This window comes from Sceloporus occidentalis, unplaced genomic scaffold, assembly GCF_023333645.1.
Source record: "Sceloporus occidentalis isolate IW3139 unplaced genomic scaffold, rSceOcc1.0.p SCAF_243, whole genome shotgun sequence".
In the NCBI taxonomy this organism is placed as follows: Eukaryota; Metazoa; Chordata; class Lepidosauria; order Squamata; family Phrynosomatidae; genus Sceloporus; species Sceloporus occidentalis.
Genome location: NW_028317223.1, coordinates 961,498 through 985,650, shown reverse-complemented (window position 1 = coordinate 985,650; position 24,153 = coordinate 961,498). Strand labels below are relative to the sequence as shown.

The window sequence follows — 24,153 nt, the reverse complement described above, 5'->3', positions numbered from 1 at the left end:
CTACTACTTTCCCGGTTCACGACTTGTCGCAAATCAGATAGTTTCACGCACATAGAAAATAACATTTAGAAATGCAAAAAAAAATAAAAATAAAAAATATATAATAAATTCAAGCAATCATTTCTTAGTCTTTTTTTTATACTTATTTGCCTTACCGGATAGGCCAGTAGTATCCCTGCTTAGTGAGCACAATAATCCGCTTGTAAAAAGCTTTGTGATGGTCCATAGGTCATTAGGCGACCTCGAAATTCTACAGAGGTTAAAAGCAATTTATACAGACTCGCGGTTTATAAATAAAGTACAAACTACAGTCGATATTAAAACAAGACGACATATGATAAATCTATGTATAGGGAGGTAGAAAATATTAGGAACTCTTTCTTAACTGAAGGAAGAGTTCATGCATGAAGCAGCCTCCCAGTAGCGCTGGTGGAAACAGATACAAAAACAGGCATAAATATACCCAGTGTGTGTAGTAAAAAACGGAATAACAGCGTTAAAATAAGAAATCGCCTTATAAGGGTATGAAAAGACATTGCATCGCTTATCTCGTTAAATGTTTTGGAAGTTAGACTGCACCTTGATGTATAAAATAATAATAATATTAATAATTATAATAAAAAAACAGCTCTTCTTCACGCATGCTGTGGAACCTTCTGGCATCTGGGTTTAGCCGGCCAGTCCTCTTGGACAACAGAAAGGTATGGCGGTGAATCCACCCTACTAGCTTTACCACCAAGAGTCTTCGCCTCTGGACCGAGACCGGAGCTTTAACACCAGCCCTGGAGAGACAAGGCCAGCTGCTCCTTCATAACTGGTCCTTGGAGATATGTCACCGCGGGGTACATCGAAAGATCAGCTCAGAAACCGCCTCGTTCACACAAAGCCAGGTTTCACGGAGGAACGGCGACAGTTTGGGCAGCCACGAGTTCCGTTGGTCTGGAGACATCTGCATGGACAAAAGGAATTATGGAGCGACCATAGAACATGTTCTAGCGCGGAATTAATCTGCAAATTGAATCCTGCTCATGTAATAGGTAATATTAGTTAAAAATACTGTACTACCTGTTATTTAAACCTTTCCACTAGAAGTATTTAGAAGAACGTTCCATGACGTGGACTCAGTGGTCCACAAGTGGGTCAAAGGGGTGTAAGCGTGTCTACAGATAAGAGAGATGAGATGTAGAAAGCTAGGATTGTGCACTATCCAATGTGCCACAGTAGGTGTCAGTCCTGACCCTATAGAACTGAAATATTACACACCACAAACTATTATGAAACCTACGAGAGCTGCTGTCAAGCACCAAATTCACACACAGCTAGCTAGCAAGTGAATCCTTCCGGACTAATGGTGGTCACACCAAGCGAGTGTCCTTCTACGGCCATGGGAAATGTTGGGCAACAGAGTCTGTGCTACTGTCACAATCCAAGACCTATGAAAGACACTAATAATGAAAGGTAGGTGTCCTATACATTTAGCCAAATAGAAGAGCCCTTTTAATGCCAGAATTCAACCTTTAAACGTTGGGATCGTTATGGCATCGTTGGTCAACAGAGGACCTTAATCGGCTTTTGCGGCTAACGCATGCATATTGAATACTATGGCAGAGACTGAATCACCAGCACAAGGCATAATTTAACAACATGGATTCCTTGAACACATTTCTGGGATCCTCTGGTTTAACTCACTTGAGGTGGAAGACATGAGAACAGGGCAGAGCCTGGAGCTGGCAGTTCTTTTCTCCAATTGATTCTCCGCACATGCCACAGTATAGCTCCATCTCCTCCACACACTCGTGGAACCGCACCACGTGTGTACGGAGCTCCCTTTGTTGTTGCCTCGTGCGGTATATGATTTCACACAGGCAGTGGACCTTCATCAGACAGAGCTGGATATAAAAAAAACCGGTAAAAGTAAATAAACACTCAAGGCAAGACTGACAAAAGAACAGATCGAGCGTAGAACACAAGGAGCCAAGTGTCTCTCCAGCCATTTTGAATTACATGTCTACGAGTGGTTGCTCTACTGCTGGAGAACTGCATTGACTGCTCCTGGTACTGAGTTCCCATGAATATCCAAGAAGGTAGTAAGGAGGGAGAAGTACGCTGAGTAAAGGGACCAAGGAAATGTAGGTTTAGATGTTGAGTTAGCAAAACTTAAAATCCAGGAAGCTACCCGAACGTAATGTTAGGTCTGTTGAGTTGAGCTGAAGGCACTAAACACTTTCTGAGTTCACTACCTGTTTTCTGCTGAGGTCCCATCAAATTCCAAGCGCTCATCGAACTTGCTGGGGAATCAATGTTTGGGGGTCTAATCACAATAAGACATTCACAAAGATCTTTGAGCTTAGCTGTACCTTATCTTCCTAGAACAGTTAGCTAAACTGGGGGCACCATGAGTTTCCCCACGAGTCTCTCTACGAAGCCGAGTTCCAATGGAAAAGAAAGATGATTCAAGGATGAACTGAAGCTGTGAAAAGCTTTGTGGATCTGCAGAGAACCCTCTATACCTGACTTTGCTATAAACGTCCAACAAGTTATGCTTAAGCTAAAATGTGCTAAATTCCTCTTTTTTTTAGAATAATGATTTAAATGAGTTTGGGAGAACTCGATGAGAGAGTAGGTCCCAGTCATGCTAGGGAGGAACACAAAGCAATCAGTTTCAGTGCTATTTAAAGTAATATTGTAACCTTTTCCTTGCTACATTATTTTAACTCTCTGAGATTCCGGGGTGGAAAACTGAGAATCTCTGTATGATTCTGTGAATGTGGGGTGAGACCGGCCATTTAAATCTACCCTTTGTAAATTCGCACAGTAAAGCCCTAGAATGATCTGCTGAAGATGCTGGCGTTTTGTTCTGGAACTCTAAGAAGCTTTGAAAAGTTTCGGTGAACCCTTATGAGACGTATCTTTAGTTAGAGGGTAAGTAAAAAGTTAAAGGCATCGTCTCAAGCTCGTAGCGATTGGTTGACTCACCTTATTGCCTATTTCTTCTGCCAACTCCTGAGATTTCTGGAGGCCATCCAGAGCCTGGAGATTAGAAACACGTGTCAAGCGGAGACTAGCAGCCAACAGCGGCTATTGTGTAATATATACGCACCCAGGGCTGGCCTGATTATATACAGTACAGACGCAACTCGGAGCCGAGCCGTATACTCCATATACAATGTAAAGACTGAACAGACCAATCAGGGCCGGTTTAGGCAGCTAATAGGCCTCCTCTCCTCCTATTATAAAATTAGCAGCTTTTGATGTAAGGTTTAATTGTGGAATATACCGGTAATATAATTGTGGAATATACCGGTAATATAATTGTGGAATATACCGGTAATATAATTGTGGAATATAATCAATACATTTAAGGGCATTTAAAAATGGCAGAAATTTTCAAAAAATAAGGAAAATAAGTAAGAGACAAAAACTGTCTGCTAATTAAAGAAAAACAAAACAGACGCCACCATTGGCGAATTCCCATTGGCCGCTGCAGGAATACCTCCTACCCCCAATGTATAAGCCACATGCTGGTACTTATGGAGGTATTGTTTGCATAAAGTGCTATATTTAACCCCCCCAATGTTCGTACCGGACACGTAAAGGGTCAGCCGTTAGTCATTAGGATTATACTCTAGCAGCTTTGTATTATTTTAGAAAAAAAAACGCTTTGAACTTATCTATTTTATATGGAACAGGCTGTTTAACCTCCCAAAAGAGAGAAGAGAGAGGGGGGAGAGAAAAAATACAGAAACAACAGCGAAGGGAATATAGAGAAATCCAAGAGAAGCAAAGGAGAAGAAAGTGAGAGATAGAGAAAGTTGGGGAGAAAAACAGAGACAGGAAAAAGAAGACAAGTGAAGAGAGAAAAGCAAGAGAGGGGGAAAGAAAAAAAGTGACAAAGGGAGAAGGTTAAGTAAAGAGAGATGAGAGGAAAAAAGAGAGAAGGAAAAATTGAAAGAATAAAGAAATGAGGGAAAAGGAGAGAAAAACCCTCAAACTGACTGAAATTGATGACATTTGGACCCCTCACAGTTTTTGTGCTCCAGACAGTGGCAGGGCCATTTTCTTTCAAACGGAGTCTACAGACATGGCCATGGGGTCCCAAGCCTACAAATCTCCAGAGCATGCACAACTCAATACTTTCCTCCTGTCTCAGTGAAAGCATGAAGGGCATGTCGACGACTGAGCATCCCCCCCCCCCCCCCACCGCTACCCAATGGCCGCTTTCACGGCCCAAAGTGCACAATGCAGACTAACGTGACTACCGGCCTATGATTTCCAGAGACATAAAGAGGTAAACCCGGGTCCCCACATAGTCTTCTTTCCCCTGGACACGTGGCGATTCTAACCGGCCCCGAAAGAGTGTGATGGATCAGCTTAGGCAAGTGAGGCTGGAAGAAAAGTTGCGGTTATGGGCCGAGAAGAATACCATGTGGGGGGGGGGGGAACACAGGAGAGACACACATGCAGCTGTTTGGAGTGGTAATAGGAGAAATACTGAGGCAGATGAGCAGGAGGAGTCATCCAGCCAAGAGTTGGGTACAGAAGAAAGGACAGCCGGTGGTGGGGACAGCCTGACAACAGCTGAAAAAAGAATCTAGTTGGGTGGTAAAGCGTCTTGGTTGTCCGTGTGTGTGGGAGAGGGGCTCGGCGATATCTTTCGAATCTCAGTGAGTTTTAAATTGTGTTACTTTTGTGTATATTTTGAGTATATCCCCGAGAATATTCATAATTTCTTATAAAGAAACCACCGGAAACCGGGATATTATGGATTAAGAAACAATCTACGTGATTTTCCTGATATATGCCCTCAACATTTGTAATGGGTCGTGAGTTGCCTTCAACAAAGCAGGATGTCCAAGCCAAAAACCAGAGATTGGAAGCCCCAGTGGAGTAGCAATCTATTCACAAAGACAGTACACAAGAGGTGGTTGGAAAGAAGCTAACTCAACCCTGCAGAAACATAGAGGCCAACGGCTACCATGATGGAAATCTCCATCCCTGATAGATGGAAGGGCCAGGCATGGATGCTGCAGCTGGCAATTCATCATTCCTCAGAACGTTCTTCATCACCAATTATCCAAGATCCTTGTCTTGGGACCAATAGCCTATTCTTTAAAAAATTATTTATATACCATAGTCTCAATAGATAAAGTCCAACATCTATAACCTTGAACTTTTACCCTCAATATTTTGCCCAACCATTTCATTGCCCCATCACCTTTTCCATTTCCTTCTGGAGCAGCCAACACTTAGACACTCCCGACAGTACATGGATCTGACCCAACCGGTTACCGATCTCCGTCATAATGCTCATAGAAGAATCATACCGAGGAATGGCTTTCTGCAAAAAACACAATAATATAATACCAGACACAATAACACACCTAAAGAGTAGAAGGTATCAATCTAAATTTATAACCTTTTATTAAATATTTTTGCCCGTAATAATCACAGCCTCTTTGGAAATAATTTTGTTTGTTTTTTTCTTGACGTATGAAGCACCGCAGCATGCCTTGTGAATCGTAGGAAAAGATTCCGCAAATGTTTATAAAAGCCCGGCTTCTTGGCAGTAGACGTGAGGATTGAATTTACCATGATTAGTAAGGCTGAGAGTTCAAACTCTTCATTCATTTATATCGTGCCGTCATCTTCCGCAGGTCTGCCATTTGGCAGCACAATGTCTTCAAATTTTTGCGTTTACCCCGTAACTACTCATGGAAAAAGAACCTTTGCCACTAACCTCGATGTCACCGTGACTTCTGTGGATATCTGCAAAGCAGAGAAGGCAGAGAGCTTGCAGAGGTCGGTCCCCGTGCTGAAGCGCTATCTTCATGGACTCCTGCGATATGAGACTTGGCATTACCACCACTAAATTTAGGCTCGCGGGACTATATTTACACCCCGAATCCCTATCGGCCTAAAAACTCCCTGCACCCCCAGCATCCCCTGAATAAAAAAATAAAAATGTGAGCGTGGGGGCTTTAAACAGGGTAGGGTTCCTCCGTACAACTCACAGCCAGATACTATTCATTCTTGCGCTCATGAATAGGCAAACTACGCCAGCTCTCGCTTAGCTCCCCGCTTGTGCTATAATTCCCTTGTTTTGACTCTATAAACAGACTTGTCTAATAAAACATTATCTTTGGTCAGAACTACGCTTATTAGGTCATTGTATAAATATGTGCGGGACCGATATAAAGAGCTCTCCAGTGACCCGTTCATTAACAGAAACGTACAAAGACGCCGTCCTCAGAGGGAAGATTTCATACACAACAAAGGAATGGATTCTTTACAGTGAGGGCAATAAAGGTACGGAATTCACTGCCAAGAGAGGGGGCAGAACATACAGGGCTATAAGTAATAGAATAAACGTTCATATTGGAGAGCTTCACGGTCTTTATACATCTTTATTCCATACCTCGCAACACTCCATTGCGTCGGATAAACGAGCCAGCTTGCGGTAAGCCACGGCCATGTGGTACTGGCTCATCGCTCGGTATTTGAGACTCCATCCCTTCCCGTAGTCGTTCACCAGTTCGGCTGCCTTGCATGGGAAGAACAGAGCCTTTTCTAAGTCCTATGGGTGGGGAAAAAACGTCAAATGCAGCCATCAGCTGATATCGTCACATATCTCGATGCTTCCGAGACAAACAGGAGCGGCAAGCTGCGCCAATAACATTTAGGAAAGGGCAAAATAATCTGAATTTACCGGTGAGAAGGGCTAAGGCGTGAAGAGGCATATTTGGTGCACCCTGGATTATGTTAAGCGGCTAGTAGTTGGGGTAACTTGGGGGTAGCCAAATATAAAAATTGCCGGGTTTATTTAGACGTCCCCTTCTGATCTTCTGATCTTAGCCTTATATGTGAAAACCTGGAGATGTCCCAGCGACAAACAATTCAGCTTGGAATTTACCCCTCGGGTCGGTAGGGTTCCGGCACCGCAATGGCCAATGGAATTCTAGCAGGTTCATTGGTAGATACAGGATTAGCATCATAGGAGTTGTTCTTAGACAGCTACTTGTTGGCTCTTTTGGGGATTACAAAGTCACTTAAATACAACACAGCCAGAGTGTGAGGGTCGTAAGTCCAGAATGTTTTCAGGAAAATGCACCCCCCAGGTCAACTTACAAGTAAAACGCACATTGGAGTCTATATTTACTGTACGCAAGTTGAGCGGGTGAGCGATTCAGCACCGGCACGTACTTAAGAACACCGCCTGCGCTAACCCCCGCTTATGAATACATGCTCCGGAAAATGCACCGGAGTCCATAAAGAAAGTCCGATGTGCATTAAAACATTAGGGGACTGGATATTGTTTCATTTAATGGTTATTGGGACATTGTGAAGCTCTGGGTGGTTTGGGGCCATTAAGCACAGGTTTGGCACATTAGTGATTTCCCCCCAATCTGAGTTAATTGCATGCATTGATCAAACTGCTTACGGTTCACTAACCTTGAGCTGTGTGTAGAGACCCCCTAGGCTGCAGCAGACCCTGCACTCCAGCATCTTGTCGTCGTTGTTATGCGCGTATCGCAGGGCCTTCTCGAAGCACTCCAACGCCTTTTGGAAGACACTCAGGCCCAGGTAAGCGTTCCCGAGGCTCAGGCAGACCTGGCCGTTCAGCTGGAGGCTGACCGAAGTCCCTTGCATGTTCAAGCAGGTCTTGCAGTAGGAAATGGTCTTCTGGAATTCACAGAGTTTCTCGTTGCTCCGAGCCAGGTTCAGGTAGCTTTCCGTCAGAAAGTCCGGGTCCTCCAATTCTCGAGCCGTGTCTATCTGGATAACTGCGAACTTGTAACAGACAGACGTGTGTGGGCATACAATTTATGGGAAAGTGATTCAATTGGGTTTTTTCACTCCAATATTGCTACGGTATATGATATAATAGATTCAGGACGACACTTGATCAGGGCAACTGGATTTAGATTCTATGGTCTTCAAAACTTTTTAGCTCTGTGGATCTACTCTTCAAAAACCGGTTAGACCGACCAAGAAGAGGAACCCCTTGGTTGATGCATTTTGTGATAAAAAGATGGAGGACGAATGTCCTATTAAACGCTTCCTAGAAGGTAAAGTAATTCTCAGTACCTGTAGACATCGGCCACCATGGTGTCATCTGCCTCTCATATCTGCATGAAGACTGGGAAAGGATTCTCGGAGAGAACATAGCTCCAGGAACCATTCCCTACATCTTAGATCCGACAACTCATTTAATCTGCTTCCTAAACTTCCTAAACCCAAATCTAATGTGATGGAACCACCCGGGTTACTGGCGTCTGAAATCGCATGTACTTAAGTTTTGTCCACAGAAGCAATGTCTCTGCATAGTCATTTTTTCCAGTGGGAAAAAAATATTCGGGAGCAATAGGTCAGTTTGGGGAAATGAAAGGGTGGGTAAAAGTAAGAGATGGGAAATTAGATAATTAAAGATTGGGTAGGGGACAGATCTTTTAATTTTGGAGAATAAGATTGTCCCGATCCAGCCCTCGGCACATTCTCTGGCTATTAAATAGGCAATCCAGCAATCCGGAACCTCTATTTAACTATTTAACTCGATTTGACATCTGTTATGAATATGGCAGAGCCCAGAGTTTTGCCATTGGGTTGTGTATTTAGCAGCCCCCATTGTAAGGCTGGGTAATACCCGGAGGAGGTCTGTACTGCTGTAGGTATACTCCAACGCTCGCTATTATCAGAATCAGTATAACGTACGATCCAGCGGCAGAGTGACATCTGGATACCATCTCCTCCGAGCCTCACCAGCCATCTCCATAAAACAATCGAGGTTTCAGAGGTGTTTTTGGATCTGTGGTATAATCACTGGGCTATTATAATTCTTAACATTAATTCATCCAGGTTTGATATTCACAAAAGATCTTAAAGCAGTGGTGATTTTCAGTAGGGTCACCCCAGGTCAACAGTGCCTTTTAGCGATCAACATTCTCCCTAAGTCACTAATCCATACCGGCACCTCGAGAGGAAATCTTAATTACTACCGCTACATGTTATGGAACGGCAATAGCAATTTTTTATTGTTTGAACTAATAATTGCCCAAAACAGCAATTATTTGTAACGTATCCTTCTGGTTGCATCCTACTTATGGTAATATGCAAGCTGGAGATGTGGAGCTTTTCCCAAGAAGGTATCTTTTAAAAGGATCCATAATCGACAAGAACTTAATGACATAAGAATATTTTTTTTTTTAAGAAAAGAAAGAAAAAGGTGAATATGTATAGATCAATAATTTAATTACTTGATAATCCTCATTGTTGCATCACATGAATCCTCTTCTGATGCCGTCGGAAGTAGCAAAAGAAAAAATACTCACTACCCCCATGATGCAATAATCTTTATTACATTTGAGGATTTTTTTTTCCCATTTTTTTTTCATCGTATGCTGATAATGTAAAAAAATCCAAATTTAGAATTTTATGAAATCCACCAATTTGGTTTTATTTGGCTATAATTAAGGTAATGTTTATATCAGAATAGGATTTTTTTTTTTTTTTTTTTTTATTAAACGCTCCCTTTGAGCCCCGGGGATTTTATTATTGAGCTTATTTCTCGGTAAAGTAGCAGTAACAGCATTTTCATAAAATAGGCATTATCTATGCTCCAAAGAAATATGTTATTGGCACGATTACAAGCAGTTAAAAGTGGCACGAGTTGTCAGTAGTAGTTATTGTACTCCAACTCCCATTGCTCTGTGCCAGGATGTTTTATATACCGTGGTAATCGTGGTTATTATATGCGTTCGGCCGGAAAAAGCAAGGGGATGGGGGCCGGAAAAGAGCAAATTGTCTTCAACGGGAACTCTTTTCTGCTCCAAGCAGCCAAAACGTGCGTCTAAAGCAGACAGGAGCATTTTAACGAAGTCATTTTTATAATTTTGATCCGTTTTAGAATGCACTTTAAGTGCAATTCAAGTACTTTAATACATTTTTTTTTTCATTAGCCGGGCTTTTACGTGACATTAAACTGCCCCATTAAGCTCTGCCTGTGAACATGCCTTTCGGAATGGAAGTTTTGGTAAACTTCTGCAATGTGCTCGAAATACAACCTAAGAGAACGGTCCCGTGGGACTAATTACAGAACCACGACTCTAATAACAGCATAGACACGGTTTAAACGGAATCAACTATTTAGCCATCTATTTCCCATAAAAACACTAATGTTGTATGTATTCACAGAGATTTCTTTCCCCATGCCAGCGGGTCCGTGTTACCTTTAACATGTCTTTGTACCGTCCCATCTCAGAATGAGCCGTTATCAGACACCCAAGAACGCGGAACCTGCCAGTGGCATCGGTGGTCTTCTCCATCACCTTAGTCCAAACTTGTAGAGCTTTCTCCGTCTGGTTAGACTGGTAGAGTTGGAGTCCCTTCTGTATCTGCTGTTTGGTTTGGTCCTGCCCCATCCCTGTACCGAGAAGGCTCATATAATCCCGTGTATATGCAGATCCAGCACACTGCCAAGGAGAACGCCTACCAAAGGAGGGGGAAAAAGGCCAACTTTGGGCTCACAAGAAGACCCGATCCATAGATCCCAAGAAAAATAGAGGTTATTCACGAGGCCGGTGCGAAAGCCACTGAGGAAACATCACTTTGGAGTCGGCCGCTCGTGATTTTTCAACTCGCAACTGGACAAGCATGGAGTCGTTACGAGGAAAACGCAAGGAAGCTCAGCCTGGAAGTGGAAACGCAGAAGCCCGGTTAAGTGAGACGCCTGGATTTCGCCCCAGCCCCCAACTATTGGCACAGCTGTGCCTGCCAATCTCCCGCGCCGTCTCATCAAAGGAATGCCAGCTCTAGTGACTCAAGGTCACCGAAAGAGCTAGCCCCTGATCCCACCCCTCTCCCCATTAACAAACATGCCGCAAGATCCAAATTTAAAAAAAGGGACCCGCAGCCCACCGTTTCTCCAAACATATTTAATTTGGTCTCTCGCACGACCCCTCCCAAGGAGCCGTGTAAAAATATCCCCAAGACAAATGATCAACTTGAGAGGCAGCAAGAATTTCGCAGGGTAAGATGACAAGAGACCATTCTGCAATCCTCCGAATATTAACTGCCCGACTTTACGGCTTGTTACATTTCTCTACTCTAGACGGCGACCACTCCGAGGCACGCAGAACCCATCCGGTGCCATGTATGAACTCTGCAGATGCTTCCTGCACTCTGAGGTTAATGGACGTCTTTTAAAGACCCGCCAGAATTATCCCTAGAGGCGCTCTTAAAGCGTCCATACGATGCGAAGGAAATATACTGCGGACATTAAATACGTTTCGGAATCATCTGATAATCCTTCAGTTTCAAAAAGTAAATAAAAATGTAGCTGATAAAAGGTACGGTGACCACGAACGGGCTAAGTTTCCAACATAACAGGGACAAAAGTTATTTGTGAACTTTGTTTTGTCTGATGAAGTTTTCCTCCGAAATTGGAGAGCTTTGGTTGAAACAGCATCGGGGGAGGGGTGCGTAGACCTTTATTGCACAATTAAAACGATCCTCTTTATGGTAACGGGTTGATGTTTGGTAGACTAGCAGTTGGACTACAACACAGGGCAGGTTGATCATCGTTCGCTTTACCTAAATGTATGGATTTGCCGTAGTCTTTCAGACTTTGTCATTCCTTTGAAGGTACGGACTGTAAGAAGCGCTGCGGAAATTGTTGGCGCTGTATAAATAAAGGTAATATTCAATCATTTGGAAGCAAAGGGGTGTTCAAGCACAAATTAATGTGAAATATATGACTAAATCAAATTTATAAGGGCTGCAAACACAAAAGAACACTTCCCACACGGTGTTCAGAAATAGTGAGAAGAGTCAAGCGCATGCCGAACAGAATTAAAAAAGTGAACTTGTGAATACGTGCGGGAATTTTGCCTTTAAATACCAATTCCTTGAGTGTTCCGTCGTTGGCCAGTTGAAAACCCACTTTCTCAATTTTAATATACGAAAAACAAAAAACATCTCAGTACAAATTAAATATATATTGTGTATGTGTGTATGTGTGTGTATGTGTGTGTGTATGTGTGTGTATGTGTGTGTGGTCAATGGATAAATGGAATGCTTGCTTGTTGCTGGAGCAACCCGCTGCTCCTATGCGAGATGATGTTATTCAGCCCAACATAAGTACCCACACTTATACTCACTAGTTCATTTGCTTTTCATTCTCACACACTAGACTCTGGGCACAATGCATGATTCAATTACTATTGCACGTGAATAAAGTCTATCAATGGATTGAAAGATTAAAATAAAACACGCAAGGCCGTTTCTTCTCAAACAGTTTAATAGCAAACAAACAAAGGAAGGTACCACACTTCTGTTTACAAAATGACTTCTAGTCGGTACGTGTGTGCACAATTAAAACATCGGTAAGTACCCAGGGGGACAGAAAGAAAAGGTTACAAAGGGTTAATTATTTAACACAGACACACTGGTTTCAAACTTAAACGGGATTTTTTTTTTCTTTAAATCCACAAAACGTGCGGTAGTGGTTACCTTATATTTTTCCTCTTAAACCATTAAAGAAAAATGTATTTTCTACAGATTACAACAATTCCACACAAGAAAAAGAAAAAAAAAAAACCACAAAAAAACCCTACATTTTGCTTTGCAACTCAAAACAAAAAGAAAAAAAAAAAAAAAACACAATAGGGAAGAAAAAATTAATTCCAGACAGGAAAATAATCTGTAAAGGGAGAGAGATTTCATGAGTTCTGTTACGGCAGCACAGAAGAACAACTTGGTCAAATAGTGGCAATTTTTCTCTTTTTTTTTTTTTTTAAACTTCACATTGTGAAATAAATCACTTTACATTGTTTTCTAGTAGAAAAAGGCAAAAAACTGTACAAAACCCTAGTGTTAACTACAATCAGTTTGTACCAATATAAAAGCCACAGGTTTGTGTCCAAAAAGTTTTTTTTTTTTCCTTTTTTTTTTTTTTTTTTTATACAGAAGTATTCACAAAAAGCAGGCAGAGATCAGGAAGGCAGAGGTAACATGGCAATGCATTTAAAAATCACCACAGAACTAGATATTTTTGTTAAAAAGTAGTCAGAAGAAAGCCAGTTGGCAAATTTTGATTGTTTCGGATGATGGTGTTGAGAACGTGGGATGCGAGGAAGAGAAGGGAGTCATAGCCCCCCCGCTAGAAGGGCTAAAGCCAGCCGTGATCTGTACTGCGAGGAGCTGCGTGTGAGGACTGCGCCCATGAATTCAGAACCCCAAAAACCCCAAGACTTAAAGCACCGCATAAAGCCAAGGATTCGATGTTTTGGGGAAAATAAGTGGTGCCCCAGGGTTGACCCAACCCATAATTATAATAAAAAAAGGGGTGTTTTTTTTTTTTTGGAAAGTGTGGAATAAAATATGTACCGGTAAATGAAAAATGGATTTACGCAGGTTGCAAATGTTTGAACGGGATCGACCTGTGGTAAAGCAGCATTCTATAGGTGGCCGTTACTTTGGCTCGCGGTCCTGAGGTTTTCCGCACGGTGGGCTTCTCTGAATGAATACGTACGACTTGTCCAGAGGCATGGTTGTCTCGGCCAGGCAGCAGCGACATCTGCTGTCCACATACTCTCCCCTCGTCATAAACCCGGACCTTGGACCCCTCAGGGAAGCGACTGAATGAGACAATCTTGACTTTGAGGACATGAATACAGAGCACAGCCCGAACACGCAGCTAGACACAAAATACAAATTAAAAGGACGCCGCTTGTCGACTTTTAAAATGCTCTTTTATACCCCCCTGCTTTTGTACGTTTACCTCTAAAACACACAGAACAAAACCTTCCGAGCTCAGTGATCTCAGGAAAGACCCTGATACGATGGTGAAACAAGACGGGACAGGGAGGGGGATCGCTTATTTGGCACAATTACTTTAGGAAAGTCACGTTTTGTCACGGAGATGGCACTCTAAGGGGGCAACCAAGCTTACAACAGAAAAATGGTACAAAACCCCAAATTCCAAAGAAAAAAAGCCATATCCATTTATTTTTTATTTAACAAAATGCGACTCGACCCCTTTTAGTACGAGATTTTAAATCTCACTTTCTTTTTCGTTTTGTCTTTTTAAATTTATTTTTTACAAAAAAAATTAAATGTATTAATTTAATTTTACCTAATTAAAGCAGTTTGTTGATAGAAAGAGGACTCATATTAAACAGGGTACGCCAGCTCAAAAGGGATAGGTAACAAAGTATCATTTCAAAATTAAGTGGTTACTTTATGAATTTCTAGAAAAATAGATTTTCTATGGTTTTTTTTTTATAATCAAAGCGGATTTCAATATTGTGTCCCTCTTTGTAGCAAAATCAATTTGGCAACACACAAGGAAAAAAAAACAAAAAAAAACACAGAAAAAAAAAAACATCATAAAAATACACATTAGCATAAAAAAAAAGTCAACACAAGTTCAGAGGTGAGAGTTCAAGCATCAAAGAAGCTGGAGAAACAAGGATTTGGACGATGTACTTGAACGCCACACCGACATGCTTTAGAGGCACAATGATGGACAAATGGCAGAAGGGATCTAGAAAACAAAAACAAACCAGAGAACAGGAAGAAGCACTGAGTTACACAACGCAATACACATCAAATCACAGAGAGAAAGACAATGCCGGCCGCCAAGGCCCAGCTCACACAGACATGCGCAGCCAATGAGGGCACAAGAACTTGCTTGGTGGCCCTCACTGTCTGGAAGAAAGACAACATCACACACACACTCGATGGCGAGTGGGCCAGGAAGTGACATAACATTCAACAGACATAAGAGACTGGAACCACCATGCAAGAGGAACCCAACAGAGGAACCCAGGCTTAATTTGAGCTCAGCCCAGCATCCCAACATGGAACAGAATGGGACAAACTGATTGTGACCACGTGAAGACCTACAGAACCCTCGCCGTCAAGGTCAATACTTTTTTTGGCTTTCTAGTAAGAATCTTCTAGTGTTGTTAGACCACCACCTAGGCCAGGGCTGTCCAACCTGCGGCCCTCCAGCTGCTGCAGGATGGTATCTCTCATACTCCTCAGCCAGTATCTTAGATGAAAGAGCATTATGGGAGATGTAGTCCTGCAGCAGCTGGAGGGCTGCAGGGGTTCATAATCATATGAGCTCCTCCTGGATGAATGTCTAGAAATCGGGTGAGATCGGATTTGTTGTACGACTCCCCCCCCCCCCCCCCCCACAAGCCGTGTGATACAATATGAACATGATTAAGCATTATCCGTATAAAACACAAAATAAAATTCACCATCTTCCGTATTCTACAAAAGTCTCTTCCCAGTGAAATAATTTAGGCAATAAATATTGCTTACTCTTCCGAGCTGTATAAAACCTCTATAAAAAATAGAAATAACATTCTAACAGGCTTTTTTTTCCTCTCCGTCTGTCACCTTTTCACATTTAATTTTTTTCGATAAAAGTTTACTCTAGGAGCCTGGAAGCCTCAATACTTTTTTTTTTTTTCACATTATACCAAATCAAAACTTTAAAGAAAAACAAAAAAAACACATTTCTCTGCGGGTACAGAGTTCAAGTTTTAGCAGTTCATCTTCACCATGTAGATCACGGTACATGCATGTAGGTATGTACTGGATTGTACATACACACACAAGCACATGAAATACTTAGCTACTCGATTGCGCAACACTGGATGCCAGCTTGCAAAGGTTAGAGAAACCTGACCCCTGTCGCCTCTCGGCTCTGCTTGCCACATGAGAGGTGGACAATATCGCAGGCAAATGTTTTTATTCTTAAAGGACCACTTGTTTTTCCCCATTATGTATATAATTGTCCAGGTGAACCTATGTGTAAAAAAAAAAAAAAAAAAAAAAAAAAAAAAAAAAAGACTTAGGAGGAGGACTGCTGTAACATTACCATATGATCCAAAGAAGGCTATATTGGTCAGTCATGGCAGTGTCTGTGAATGAGATGGAAGGACACCTTCCCAACATTAAAGGCTCGCCACAGCCATAGCATGGCTCCCAGAGGAAGATGTGCCCCAGGCAACGAGCGGTTAGCTAAGGGGTCATGGCTCTCTAAGGCTGGCCCAGTGCCTGATAACCAGTAGTGCTTACTATCCCATTCCAAGGGTCCTGGCATTGGGACTTGTCACACATTGTACAAACACAGCAAAATCCAAATAAGAAAAATCACTGATATGGCACCTAAACTCCAAAATAAAACACTTGGAACAAGTAGTACAAGCTGTTCTTCCATACGAAGCAAAAAATATATATATATATCACAACAAAAAAGTTGTACCCAGAGTCTTTAGGAGGGGAAGAGGCTTCTGGCTTTTAACACAGGAAGATGCTTCGGGGCTGATGAGACAGCACAGTCTGCGGGTGCTCACTAATTGTGCTCCTCTGGCCATAATTCCTGGCTTTGGACCTTCCTTCCCACACTTACCACAACATCCTTCTCGCTCACTTCCCAGGGCAGTATGTATCAGTACGGTTTGCTGTCGTTCTTCGAGCGTTTCAGTTGAACTTTCAGGCGTTTCATTCCAATCTGAAAGCCGTTCATAGACTGGATTGCCGCCTGAGCCGAGACGGGATTGTCGTAACTCACAAAACCTGAAAGCAACAATGGCAACATGAAGTTACGCTGTACCAGGGTCACGGTGGGGTATCCCTCGACTGTCGGCCTGCCAGCTGCCTCGCTTACCAAAACATTTGCTGAGGTTCGTCTGTTTATCGATGAAAACTTTGGCGGACACAATATTTCCAAACGGCATGAACATCTGCAAGAGGTCCTGGTCTCCAAACTCCTGCGGCAGGTGGTATATGAAAAGGTTTGCCCCCTCTGGCCCTAAGTAAAAAAAAAATTAAAAAAATCGAGAGTCAGTTATTTTTTCTTTCAAGGGGTCCATGTATAAAGTGGATAATAGAGGCAAAAGGTGATTATTGTTGACCTTATTTGCATGCGCCTACCCAGAATCCCTTGTGGTTGTGGCAGCACCATGACATTTCCAAGGGAAAAACAAGCCTTCTGGCTTGTCTGGTCTCTGTAGATGAATGTTTAATAATACTTCTACTACCCCCTTAATTTTAAGTGGAAGGGTTTTCCATCACTTTTACGCACCATAACTTATGCGGCTCTGTAAATAAAACATCTAGGACTATACAGTGTATATGCAGAGCTGTTTTTAACTATATAAAGGCGCGCTTTGGGTGGGATTTATACACCTTTTCCATAGCGACTGACACGCTGTTTGCCATAAGATCTTGAAGCAAGCGCTGTTGAAAGGATCCTTCGGCATTTACCTTCTTTCTGACTCCCCGCGGCCCCCAAGCCTTGCTGGGACAGGAGACTCTGGTTGTAAAGCGAGGGCAGCGCGGCTGCAGCATACTGCTGGATCCCAGAGTACGCTTGGCTGAGGGCCTCCATCGTACTGCCGGTGCCGTTGGACAAGCCACTGCTTCCAAGGCCTCCGTTTAGAGCAGCCATTCCTGTACAGAAGGAAAAGAGAGTAAAGAACACTTAGTGATGGTTAAAGACGACACCAAAAGATTCATTCACGAGACAAATCATGCCCATTTCTGACCCAGGCAACCAGACTTCTTTAAAAGGTTTAGATGTTGCTGGTGCATCGTAAACTCAGCTTATTCAAATCCTACATGCAGCCTATAGAAGACAAGCCGCTTTTCCACCTAACCTAGTAAGTTTTTATAATTATACACAATATCGCAGAAAAGATTTTGAAAGCTTTTTTTTTTTTTTTTTTTTTTAAGTTATATAAAGTGCTGGCAAGGTGGAATTCTCCATCTATTAGTTTAATGCCCCCCAAGTCAGTAGTTCCACCCCATGATATGGAAAGCAGGTGAGAAATGCACCAAGACACCAACGTTACCTGCGAGAGAACTAACATTGAGCCCGGCAGTCGCTCCCGCCAACGTCTGCAACGCACCTAGAGAGGTCATGGGATTGACGGATGAGCTATTATTTGAACTGGGGGATGAACCTGAAGACAAAATATTACATTTTTTTTAAATTAATCAAAATTAACGCACTAAAGCAAATCGCCCATTACTCTTTATAGGCCTATGTAAAGGGCATACATTTCATTGCACACTTCTCTTACCTGGCTGGTGAATCAAATTGTACCTTTTTTCACAATACAGTCCTGAAGTTCATTTGGGTCATCGCTGCTACATTTTTCTTCTATGGTAGACTATCAGCACCACTGACAAGGGACAGAAGCTCATATTTCCCATGCGCGACGCACCGCTTCAACCGACTGCCGCACGCAGCAAACATGAGCGCCGTTCCCATCTATGCTATCAGCAAACATCTCGCTTTGTATTCCTCGAGGACTGAGATTCACCAGTAAGGCAGAAGTAGTGAGCTTTAATGTGTTTGTCTATATAGCCATTTACGTTGGTTCCCTTTGTTACACATTTGGGTCAAATACTTTACATGACCTGTAACATCCAAATTAAGAATGCAAAACGGCTCTAGAGAAAGGCACCGCTTGCATTGCTGACCAGAGATCACCTGATATCACCATGATGGTTTTGGTTTACTAGTACAGTTAAACGCCACCCGGTGCGCTCTCCTGTCTTTACCCCTGAACTGCTCAAGCTTGTCCTGTAAAGGGAAGAGACAGTCGGCACAAAATATACGCATCTCACCAGAACTGGCCAGGACGCTGAGGGGGCTGCTGGAGGCAGTGAGTGCCGAGCCCGGGCTGGGGGTGTTCTGTGCGGCGCTGGCGGCAGCTGCCAAAGCTGCCAGGTTCTGCAGCTGCATGGCATTGAGTCCTGAAACATGCAAACTGGGCATGAGAACCCCACACGTGCAACAGGGAGCAAACCATATCCGAAAAGCTCACACAATACAAGGAGAAAGATAAAAAATAAAAGCAAAATGCACACACCTGATGTTCTTCCCGTGGAGTACTCACCTCCCATGGGGTGCAGGCCACTTAGGGAGTTGAGGTTTCCGGAGGAGGCTGTCTGCTGTAGGAGCTGCAAATAAAGCTAGAAATTACACCAAAAACAAAACAAGAAGGAGAGTGAGGCCTCGCTCCGCTCTGGGGAAGAAGTAACGTCACACACCACAGAAACCCACAGGGTGCACAAGAACGCGAGGAGTTGGGGGGACTGGGACGCAACAAGGTGGATTAGGACAAGGAAAAAAAACCACCACAGAAAATAAGATGTTATCGCACTGCAAATACAGATTTGGGGATTATTAGTCGGAGGCGGCAAAAACACAGCTTTTTTCAGCACCTGTTTGTGAGCTGAACACATAGAACGTTATATGCCCTTCAATGGACCCCAGATCCATTTTCATTTAATTTATTGTAAAACTAGTCTACTTTTACTGTACAGACCAAAAAAAAGCGGTTATAAATTTCCAGTAGCTCTGACACTTGGCCAATACTAATGAGCCCCCTTGTTATTAGATAAAATGATTGCCTCCTAAACCCTACTATAGGAATAACTGCCACTTTCTATATATTCAGCTCAACACGAGAAGTAGGCAGCGCCGACCCTGCAATGCAACTCAGATTCAATCTAAAGCAGGCAAAAGTGAGGGGAACCGAAGCTGCAGGTCTACTCACTGCTAAGTACTGGGGGGCCAAGCTGTTGAGTCCTGCGAGGTTCCCCCAAACCGACGCTGCGTTGATTTGCTGCATCTGCTGCTGTAGTTGCTGCGTCATTCGTTTCTGTTCTTTGTCTTTCTGGGTGTCTGCGAACTTGACTACAATCGGAGAGGAACATCCCTGAGAACACGTCAAAAAAATGTCAAACATGGCAACGTAAAATAAACGTTTTGACTCCCAGGCACCAGGAAACCCCAAGCCCTCCAGCATCACAACTCTAACGAGGAGGACCGGCCTCAAACAACCCCTCCTGGCATTGATGTTAAGTTACAAGGCAAGACGCGCGTCGCCTGGAATTTTGCTTAAAGGTGGACACACTCCTTTCTCCAAGAATTAATAGTCAGGAACAGGAAGGGTGAAGATGTTTGTTAAAACTATGGAAACTCACACCAAAAACATCTTAAAGAAAATGGCATTACAGCTAGGCACGAAGACAACGTTGGCAATCACGTGTAGTGAGATTACCGAACTTACCTCCATAGTTTGTGCTTGGTGCATGGCCTTGATTGCACCTTGTGCCATGGATCTAGTTGTAAATGTGATAAACGCACAACCTGCGAAGGGTTAGCAGAGAAATTCAAACATGGCTATATAACGTAATATTTTCCACAATTTAAATGCAACAGCAGGCCTCGGTTTTAAGGTGAACGCTTACCTCTGCTTAAGCCATCAGGTCCTCGCAGGATTCGGCACTCTTCTATCTGGCCGAACTGAGAGAACATGACGCGGATATCGTTCTCGTTGCACTTTTTGGAAACCATCCCGATAAACAGCTTTCTGTCTTCCACGGCTAAGATAACAAGGAGATTCTCCGTCAGGGAGAGTGACTATTCACATGTTATTTGGGCTGTTTGCTTTCAGCAGCCAAACTATTGCTTTTATTATATTATAAAAATCAATACAAATTACAAAAAAAGGCTGACATTTTAATGGAAATAAAGTAAAACAGGGTGGACATCCTCCGTTCTTGCCGATTATGGGTGTGGGGGCAGAGGTCAGGAAAAGCGAGAACATTTTATTTTGGATCACAGAGGAAGTATAGATATCGGTGCTCTGGAAGTACCCCAGACATGACACCCAACGCTTGTGCATACATACCGTTATTCTTTTCGCTGTCGGCTGGCTTCATTTGAATTGGATGATGCATCTAGGCACGCAAAAGAAAAAATCGTTCCGGGTTAGAGAGATTTTAATGGACAGATATATGCTTAATGTACGTCTAACACACTGACGGTCAACCTGGGAGCCACGGGGTTTATGAAAAGAATAGCCAAGCGAATGGGAAAAGATCAAACAAAAAAAAGCCTTCTTACCCCAGGAAGGATTTTCATGTTGTGCAACGCGTTCTGTGCTTCTAACGCAGCTTTCCGTGTGTAGAAAGTAATAAAACAGCATCCTTACAGATAAAATAAAAAAAGGCGGTTACATTTCGATCTATGGATTTACTTTGCCATGTTTTAACCTTAAAGCGATACAAACACGCCATAGGCTGCGGGAATAACAGCTCCATATCCTAGAGTTCCCAGAACACGCTACGTCACGGAAGGCTCCGTGTCCCTCAGTAGGGGGTACAGGTCGTCCTGTCAGACGCTACATTCTGGAACCTTTCCGGACACGAGGAGGCACTTGGTGCGCTGACGTTATTAGAATACAGGGGGTCCGCACCCCAAGTACCAGAGGACGCGGGGGGGGGGGGGACAGGCTCACCTTTGCTCTGAGGAGGATTCTGACTTCTGTCGCGCAGGACGTTTATTTCGTAGACGGCTCCGTATTGCTCAAAAAGTTCTCTCAGCTCTTTCTCTGACCAGCTGCGAGGGACCTGTCCCACAAACATTTTGATGGAGTCAGGATCCGGATGGTCTGGGTGGTCCATGGTTCCATTCATCTTCTTTGATCTACGGCAGAGAAAAAAACAAAAAGGCAGGAGTTCAGCAGCAATTAGGAATCGCTAGAGTTACGGGGTGTCAAACATAAAAACACTCAATAAGTGCACAAAAAAATGTCACGTTAATTGAGGGAGACAGCACTTGATCACTAACAGAGATAATCACGCAGGCACCGCACACAAAACGTTAACCTAATCTTTAGAGGGACGGATTCGGACACACACGGAAAAGTCCAAACGCCCCCGAGAATCCCCCAAAACTCTTGGCACGAGTAGCAAAGAAAAGATTCCGTAAAGTCAGCCACACATCAGACAGAGACAACTTCCCAAAATCCAAGACATTAGACAGCTCAGGAACACTTACACGGGACTGGAGTTCAGTGAGCAATGATCCACCATCATCTCGGGCAGGAAATCAAGTTTAAATGACGCCATGGTCTTTTTCTAATTAGCCCCCCTGGAATAAACACAAGCAGACAGAGCTCAACTCCGCCCGGGCCGGCCACGAGAACAGATCGAGACGCTACACGGACCGGGACGAGAGAGACATAGCGGACCGTGCGGATGACACACACACAGAGAGAGAGAGAGACACGGGGAGAGAGAGGGAGAGAGGGAGACAACAAGCGGAGTCCTCAATGAACTCAGCACTGGACAAGACAGACGGAGCGGACTGGGAGAGGCACGGAGGGCGCGACAAAGTTGGTGTCCGATTTGAAAGGGACGTTACCATGTGAAGAGCAGCTCAGTCCGGGGCACAATGAAAATGCTGACGCGGGGGCCTGTTTTGTGTATTTTTCCCTGGCGAAGCAGTACTGAGTGCAGCATCAGATAAACAGAACGTCAGATCGATAGAGATAGGGGAAAGCGACAGAGCGGAACGGAGTAAGACACCAGCTTGCCGGGTCCCGGGCGTTGGAAGTTCCACACTAATAACCCAAAAGCGCTACCCATCGCTTAGCTTTTCAATAAAGGGAAAATCTGCCACCAGGCCGATGCCACCCAGCTTAACCACATACTTCCCAAACTCAATGCATCTACTAAATAAGAGCAACATACGAAAGAAGAGAAAGCCCTGAAACGCTCTTCATCGATCACACAGTGTTAGATTCTGCAGCTTTATCACTGGGGCCAAAAGCCTTCAAGACGCCAGCGATCTGTCGCTCAGCGCAATCTTTGTCTGTAAATCTATAACGTCCTAAAAGCTAAGGCGACGCGATGCGAAACGTGATTTCACGTAAAGACATCACAAACAATCCCTCGAGGAACCTGGCAATACCCGCTCTCCATACAGCAATACAGTATTCTACACTAAACATCCACCTTGTAAAATACCATGTTTCACTCCGTGTCTAAATCCAAAGACTGTCTGACGGTACCTCGTGACCCTCACCCGCAAATCACCCCCCCCCCACACCACCACCACCAAATTTAAAGGGCAGTCATGCCAGGTTTTCTCCAGCAGTTTCTTTAACTACATCTGCCGTGCTGATCCCGGTCACCATGAGGTCTAAACACGTCCAACGAGATGCCGCCTGTTACGTATCCCTTTAATGAGGGAGATTACTTTAATAACCGTGTGCTATCCTTCTCACTTGCTAAACCTCACAGGGCAGATAGATTATAGGATTTAGGGCTCTCCTGATCCACACAGACATCCCCGACTGATAAGGACTGCACATAGATACATAATCACCCGTGTTCACCACGCACACATGGACCGTATAGATCCTCATGGAACCGATAGACGGGAGCTCCATGTCCCAAGTGCCGTCATCCTACTCAAGTGTTTATCGCACTATAAAATGTTTTTTAATGTTCTTTTAGCCAAAGTTCTTCCCAATAGGTGCTTCTAGCCAACGAGCGATCAACCTGAAACGCTAAGATTGGCGCCAACGAATCAGCCGAGTGTCAGCGGGAGATCAGAAAACCGCACACCATACTTTCCTGGAAGCTCGGATTGGAAAGCCCGCGAATCAGCAGCCGCGGTGCGAAAACTAACACTTTTTAATGGCAAGAAATGTTGCACAGAAACTAGAACTTTCACTGTGAATTTCAAAAGACAATTAGAATATTCCTGGTCGTTGCTAAAGCCCCGGGCCTAAAAATAGAATAAAAAAACCTGGCACGGGGAACGGCCGTACGGTAGGGCTCTATGAACGTCAGTCCACAGCAATGATAACCCACAAAACCCTGCCTGGAGTTCTAATTATTTGTTTTAGCCGCATCCTAAAATTTGGTTAAAGCATGTAAGGTTTTAGCCCGGACAATCCTGCCGGTAATGCGGTGCTTGACAAACCTGCTTTGAATCTAGGAGGCAGCTTAAAAAAAAGTTAGAAGCTTTGTTGTTAACGACAAAAATAACAGACCTTAAATTTACAGATAAAGAAGGCTAGAAGCAGACGTCGTGGGCATTTTACTCATGCAGAGAGAATATATTCTGGGGTGACGGGTACAGATGAATAAGACATACAAACGCTGTATTTGCAGGTATAGAATAAACACGTGGAAACATGGCGCAGAGAACGGAAGAACACAAAACCAGCCTTGCAGGTTTAGATCAACTGAAGAATCAAAAGCAAACTCACAATTGAAGATATAGATCAAAGAATGCATGGAAACCTTATATTACAGACATATGTC

General features: G+C 43.5%; 2 protein-coding genes across 18 annotated transcripts; both read right to left on the bottom strand.

Annotated features, from left to right (window-relative positions):
- Positions 1-876: 876 nt before the first annotated feature.
- LOC149276273 (43 kDa receptor-associated protein of the synapse-like) lies at positions 877-10,436 on the bottom strand. 9 transcript variants are annotated; one of them, XM_089503801.1, is made up of 8 exons: positions 10,224-10,436; positions 7,450-7,788; positions 6,416-6,574; positions 5,738-5,836; positions 5,216-5,338; positions 2,977-3,030; positions 1,690-1,889; positions 877-949 (listed from the first exon to the last, which is right to left on the bottom strand). In XM_089503801.1, exons 1-8 carry the CDS (start codon positions 10,434-10,436, stop codon positions 877-879), a joined length of 1,260 nt encoding a protein of 419 aa, XP_089359927.1. The 9 variants fall into 9 exon arrangements, with proteins under 9 accessions (XP_089359927.1, XP_089359928.1, XP_089359929.1 ...); XM_089503802.1 differs by having other exon boundaries at positions 5,216-5,334; positions 5,734-5,836; positions 10,224-10,415; XM_089503803.1 differs by lacking the exon at positions 2,977-3,030 and having other exon boundaries at positions 10,224-10,415.
- Positions 10,437-16,462: 6,026 nt separating this feature from the next.
- LOC149276272 (CUGBP Elav-like family member 1) lies at positions 16,463-23,015 on the bottom strand. Of its 9 annotated transcripts, none has more exons than XM_089503794.1 (13): positions 22,989-23,015; positions 21,333-21,513; positions 20,939-21,021; positions 20,724-20,772; positions 20,281-20,415; positions 20,100-20,179; positions 19,584-19,745; positions 18,921-18,984; positions 18,649-18,777; positions 17,859-17,978; positions 17,281-17,466; positions 16,682-16,825; positions 16,463-16,590 (listed from the first exon to the last, which is right to left on the bottom strand). In XM_089503794.1, exons 1-13 carry the CDS (start codon positions 23,013-23,015, stop codon positions 16,463-16,465), a joined length of 1,488 nt encoding a protein of 495 aa, XP_089359920.1. The 9 variants fall into 9 exon arrangements, with proteins under 9 accessions (XP_089359920.1, XP_089359918.1, XP_089359919.1 ...); XM_089503792.1 differs by lacking the exon at positions 22,989-23,015 and adding an exon at positions 21,875-21,945 and having other exon boundaries at positions 17,868-17,978; positions 18,921-18,996; positions 21,333-21,520; XM_089503793.1 differs by lacking the exon at positions 22,989-23,015 and adding an exon at positions 21,875-21,945 and having other exon boundaries at positions 17,868-17,978; positions 21,333-21,520.
- Positions 23,016-24,153: the final 1,138 nt, after the last annotated feature.